This window comes from Panthera leo, chromosome A1 (assembly GCF_018350215.1).
Source record: "Panthera leo isolate Ple1 chromosome A1, P.leo_Ple1_pat1.1, whole genome shotgun sequence".
Classification (NCBI taxonomy): Eukaryota; Metazoa; Chordata; class Mammalia; order Carnivora; family Felidae; genus Panthera; species Panthera leo.
This window is the reverse complement of record NC_056679.1, coordinates 29,359,506-29,365,505: the sequence shown is the minus strand read 5'-3', so window position 1 is coordinate 29,365,505 and position 6,000 is coordinate 29,359,506. Positions and strand designations below refer to the sequence as shown.

At 35.7% G+C, this 6,000-nt stretch overlaps 1 protein-coding gene across 2 annotated transcripts in view; it reads right to left on the bottom strand.

The window, feature by feature from the left end:
- Window positions 1-1,571: 1,571 nt before the first annotated feature.
- SUGT1 (SGT1 homolog, MIS12 kinetochore complex assembly cochaperone) overlaps window positions 1,572-6,000 on the bottom strand; it is a 41,918-nt gene continuing 37,489 nt past the window's right edge. For both annotated transcript variants that reach the window (XM_042927330.1, XM_042927332.1), the window contains one exon: window positions 1,572-1,692. In XM_042927330.1, the coding sequence (XP_042783264.1) occupies window positions 1,591-1,692 (102 nt within the window). In that variant the 3' untranslated portion in view covers window positions 1,572-1,590. The remainder of the gene's footprint in view (window positions 1,693-6,000) is intronic.

Here is a 6,000-nt window from a genome sequence, read left to right as displayed (position 1 = left end):
CCTCCCTACCCCTTAGGACTAATGGTATACCGAGAAACTGACATACAGAATACTAAAACTACTATCAAGTTTCCTCAAGATGAAAATGTTATAAATTCATGCAAGCAAGAACTTAATTTTACCTTTCCTTCAATATTGAAGAACAAAAAAAGTAGTCTGTAGCTGTAAGTGGGCGGAAGGACGAGTAAAAATTCCCAGGTGCTTACATAAGCTTGTGTAAGGTTTGGGCAAGGCTGGTTTATCACGCCACCACCATCCTCATGAATCCCCCTACATTTCAAGTCAAACAATTAGATGGAAGGGACTGAATTCCCACTCTTCTGAAAGTTGAACCAATGGTTGATTTGCCTCCTGTTCACCCTATCCCCAGCTATGAGGGCCCAGTAATACCTTGTGCCACATTGTGAGACCTGAGAGACACCAACCTCTATGGCATTATAGTTAACAATTATGGTCAGAAAGCAAAGTCAGACCTACATGTCACCAACGGCCTACACTCTGTAACAGCTTAGACTGCAAAGTATTTTAATCATAAAACACTATTTTTCTGTCTCAAAACTATTTATAATGAGTTCCATAATTCTTTCATCAATAATTTTCTCTGTGCTAGATTATAAGCTCTTTGAAGTTAATGATCATGTCTTTACCTTTTGTATTCTCATGGTATCTATATACTCTAGAAACAGAGTACATACTAAATGTATACCTGTTAATTTACTCTCTCAGCAGCTACCCTAAACCACAGAAACCAAAGTAACCATGGGGACATGAGAAGGACTAATAAAGAAAAAATACACAAAAACAAAAAAACAAAACCCCAAACCAAACCAAACTACCAGTTATTTCAGGACTCCTGATGTGGCAGGAAAAAAAAAAAAAAAAAAACAGCAAGAAGGTTAGTTGGGCTTTCCTGAATCACTATTTGGCCCAATTTCACAGATTATCCTTCAACACAGATAAATTTGCAGCATGTTAAACTCAGGTGTCTATGTTTTAGACAGGAATTTGGAAAGTAAGGACCAAAATCTCAGTGTAATTACAAATATTTCGCATATAACCAAACAGGAATTCCCTGTGATAATTTCTCAAAGTTCTCATTAAAAAAACTTAAGAAAAAGGTAAATAAACCAAACAACTTCATAGAAAAATTGTATTTACAACTCCATCCAAAAGCAGTTTTTAAAAGCAAACAATGTAACACTTGAAAAAAAATCTATGCTCACCCAAAATTGCCAAGTCTAATAAATATTAACGTAATACTTCATCAAAAATAAGGCAATAACCCAAGATATTCATTAATGATTTCTCCACCTTCCATAACTAGGTAGAACTACTCTATCTAGTAGCAAATGATACTTCATTCCATTTCAGCATGTCTGAAATCCTTAAGGACAAAAGTGATAAAATAGGATCTTCATTCTTCATTAGACTCTTAGAACACTTGAAGGAAAATAATTTCTAAAGCACAAAGAGGTAAAGAGGTAAAACCTTTCAAAAAGATACTCGGTGTTCAAAATTCAAGAATGCAATATTAATACACAATGGGCATTAGGTGAATATATGCAATACAGTGATAGCAAATTAATTTATTTAGTACTTTTTCCATTCCATATCATCAGGAGGATTGATTTCAACTTTCCTTTTACCTACATCAGACCAGTTGGTACTCAAAACTGTACCACCAGACTCCATCTGCAATAAGAAATAAAAATAGATTAATCTCTGGACCATATAATCAAAATAGTATTTTTCTAAAAATGTTCCAAGCATAGAGTTCCAAATATAAGCTATGTTTGTCTCAATATAAACACAAGATATCATTTTGATTTAATCTTATGCTTTTCAGAGAAGTTAAGCATGTTCTCTACAACCTAAGAAGGAAACTAGAGTAAGGTACAAGCCATCATGTTCATACACACTGTCTTATTTCCTTCTGCTAATCAGCACTGAGGCGTAATGTGGAACATCTACCTTTTGATGAAAATACAATTGGCTCCCAAAGAAAATTCTTAATCTCTTTCATTAAAGATAGTAGAGACCAGGCAAAGTAAACTCTTTCTATAGTAGCTGAACAGAACTTTAAGAGACCCTTCTTAAAGCTCTGTGACAATATATACCAGGGAACATGGAATTTTTTTCAAATCACACACAGGGGATTAATATCAGTATCTCAGTAGAGAACCGGTTATCGATTTACCATCTACAGAATATACCTCCTACCAACAACCCTAGCATATTCATAAATACATTTTAAAAAACTTCTAGACATTTGTTATCTTAATGGAATAAAAATTCATCGACTTGGATGATAGCAAAAAACGTGAATTATTAAAATCTAAACATTTTTACAAAACCAGTTGTGTTGCTAGCAAATGTATAAAGTTATACAATTACACTGGAACCTTGATATAACCCCACGCCCCACACTCTCTGTCAAGCTCTCTTACATGGGTTCCTTTGCATGGGATATTCTCCATCCCAGTTTTCTTTCTATTCTTTAGTTACCCTCTAAACATGACCTATCACCATTTCTCTGTGGCCTCATTTGACCCTAATCAGGACTCTACCCTTGTAGGATTTGTACTCTGCATGAAAATAGTTACCATTAATATAATACACATCCCACTACTGTTAGAATTTTAAGGATCTGATTTCTTTTATACCTGCTTCCCACCCTTGGTTCCAACTAAAGCTGAGAGCTCCTACAAAGCAAGAAAACTATCTTCCCAACACTTACATACTAGATCTAAGCACAATCGTTGAGCACATGGCAGGCTTCAAATAAAATACTGATACCTATGTTTGTAAACGGTATGTTTGTAAATGGTCTGCATGTGGGAACGGACCTATACTTGAATCAAACTACATGATGTATAATGCATATTTCAAGTAATGCCTTCTTTCATTAAGATGTAAGTGCTTGTAAACATATGTTAGCAGCATATGGGAAGAGCCCTGTGCTTATCTCACTAAACTACACTGTGTATACACTGTTGTTCAAGTAACATCTTCTCTCATTAACACAAACCCACTAACACCCTAAATCCCAATCCTAACCCCTAAACCTAACCCTAAAACCCAAACCCTAAACCTAACTCTAACCCTAAATCAAACCCTCTGGAGAGTTCTCTAAACTTCAGGATATAAGGAACATACTCTCACCCTGCCATAAACCCTAACCTAACCCTACATCTGAGGAAAAAAAAAAAAGAGAAAGTAGTGGTATATATACAATGGAGTATTACTAAGCCATAAAAAAAAGAATGAAATCTTGCCATTAACAATGACACGATGGAGCTAGAGAGTAATATGCTAACTGAAATAAGTCAGAGACAAATACCACATGATTTCACTCATTATGTGAAATTTAAGAAACAAACCAAAGAGCAAAGGGGAGAAGAAGAAAAAAGAGAGAGAGAGAGGCAAACCAAGAAAACAGCCCCTTAACTATAGAGAACAAACTAACGGCTACCAGAGGGGAGGTGGGTGGGGGCATGTGTTAAACAGGTGATAAGGATTAAGGAAGGCACTTGTGATGAGTACCAGATGTTGAACAGAAGTGCTGAATCTCTATTTTATAAACCTGAAACTAATATTGCATGTATGGTAACTGAAATTTAAATAAAAACTTAAAAAAATAAATAAATACAAACTTTATTTTTTTTATTTTTGAGACAGAGAGAGACAGAGCATGAATGGGGGGAGGGTCAGAGAGAGAGGGAGACACAGAATCAGAAGCAGGCTCCAGGCTCCAAGCTGTCAGCACAGAGCCCGACGCGGGGCTCGAACTCGTGAACCACGAGATCATGACCTGAGCCGAAGTCAGACACTTAACTGACTGAGCCACCCAGGCGCCCCATTAAATACAAACTTTAAAAAGAAACAAACTACTCCTAAAAAGACTACAGAAAGATTTAATTTCAAATTTGATATTTACTCAAGACATCTATTTCCCCAATTTAGCATTTCCCTCAGAGTATTTTATACATGTTGGTCTTTTTGTCCCAATTAGACTGGGAGATCAGAGTCTATTTTGTTTGTTTTCCCACAGCACGTGGTATGTTCTAGGTCAATGCTGACAAAGGGTGGCTTGTTTTATGGGTGTAGATGGTTCAATTACTACTAGCAAAGCCTCTGTATGAAAATGGATGCAGATTCTATAATCTTTGAAATTTTACGCAATATTCTGTCCAGCACACTCTTAAAAAAGTCAATATTGAAACTGACTTCTCTTCCTGGGGGACACAGGGTAGATGTACTTTAGCCAATTCTTCCCATAAAGTACTATTAAAAATCTCTGACATTACACATATGTAAACAGACATAAGAAAACTCTAAAAGATGAAGGGAAGTAAACAAATCAGCTAGGGACCTTGGGAGCCAGGGAACAACATAATATGGTGGTGAGTCTCTGGGTTTTCTTTTTTGTCTCATGTCTTACAGCTGCTGCTGAAGAAGCTGGAAACACTAAGAGGCACAAATAAAGCTCCAACAAAAACCTGATTTCTCTAGCAAAAAAACTAGACAAAAAGACCACTTAGGAAGACAGAAAAGTTTTAGATTATAATCACTCCACTGCAGCTAAACACCACAGATAAAAACTATGGTTCCAATCCCACCCAAGGCCAGCAAAGGCTGAGTGGGAAGCCTAGACTTCCATCCATGCTGGGCTACCATGAACCCACCTCCTCTGCCACCTGTGGTGCCAGTGAAAATCACATAGATATAATATCTATCCCATTGCCAACAGTAACAAGGGGATGCCTGAGATGTATAAGGAGGCTGATTAGGCTATCTGGATTTCTACTTCCATCTAGCAATAATGAAGGAATGCCCTCCCTTCCTCTGCCAGAGCGGCTGGGAAAGAAAGCCAACTGAGATGGAGGGGTGAAATAAGATCCAGTCTCACAGCAGAACATGAAAATGTCCAGGTTTCAAATGAAAATCACTTGTTGTTGGTAAAAAAAAACACCAAGAACCAGGAAACTTTCATACTTTTTTTTTTTTAAAGGCAATCAATAGATGCTAATGTTGAGATGACAGAAATGTTAAAATTATCTGATAAAGATTTTAAAGTAGTCATAGTAAAAATGCTTTAACTGAGAATTATGAAGTTACTTGAAAAAAATAAATAGAAAAACTCAGCAAAGAAAAAAAGACACAAAAAACAGTCAAACGGAAAGTTTTAGAATTAAAACTACAATTGAAATAAAAAGGTAAGCAGATAGGCTAAAGAACAGATAGGCTAAAGAATAGAAGGGATAGAGAAAAGAATCAGTGATCTTGAAACCAGGACAATACAGATCACTTAATCTGCACAACAAAGAGAGAAAAGAGATAAAATGAAGATAGTCCCAGGGATGTGCGAAAATTCTAACAAAGTATTTAACATTTATATCATCAGGTTCCAGGAAGGAGACAAAGGAGGCAGAACTGAAAAATTACTCAACAAAATAATGGCCGAAAATTTCCCAAATTTGTCAAGACACCTAAACCTACAGATTCAACAAACCCCAGTCAGCATAAACCCAAAGAAATCCTTGCTGACAGAAAATCTGTCATGAGCAGATCTAAAAGAATGGTTAAAGAAAGTTCTCTAAAGAAAGAACAAATGACAGAATCTTAAAACATTACAAATGAAAAAAGGTAAAAATATAGGTAAATATAATAGAATTTGTTTTTTCTCTTGAGCTTTCTAAATTACGTTTGATGGTTAAGTGAAAATATAACACTGTATGATGTGGTTCTAAATGTACGTAGAGGAAATATTTGTGAAAATTATAAATGAGAAAGGGTAAAGAACATAGAGGGAGGTCTGGTTTCTATACTTCACTCAAACTGACAAGAAAAATGACACCAGTAAACTATGATAAGCTATGTATAATATGGCTACTGTAATATCCAGAGCTACCACTAAAAATGCTATACAAATAAGACACACTAAAAAATATACATAAATCAGAATGAAATTAAAAAATAATCAAAAGTACTCACAGGAAG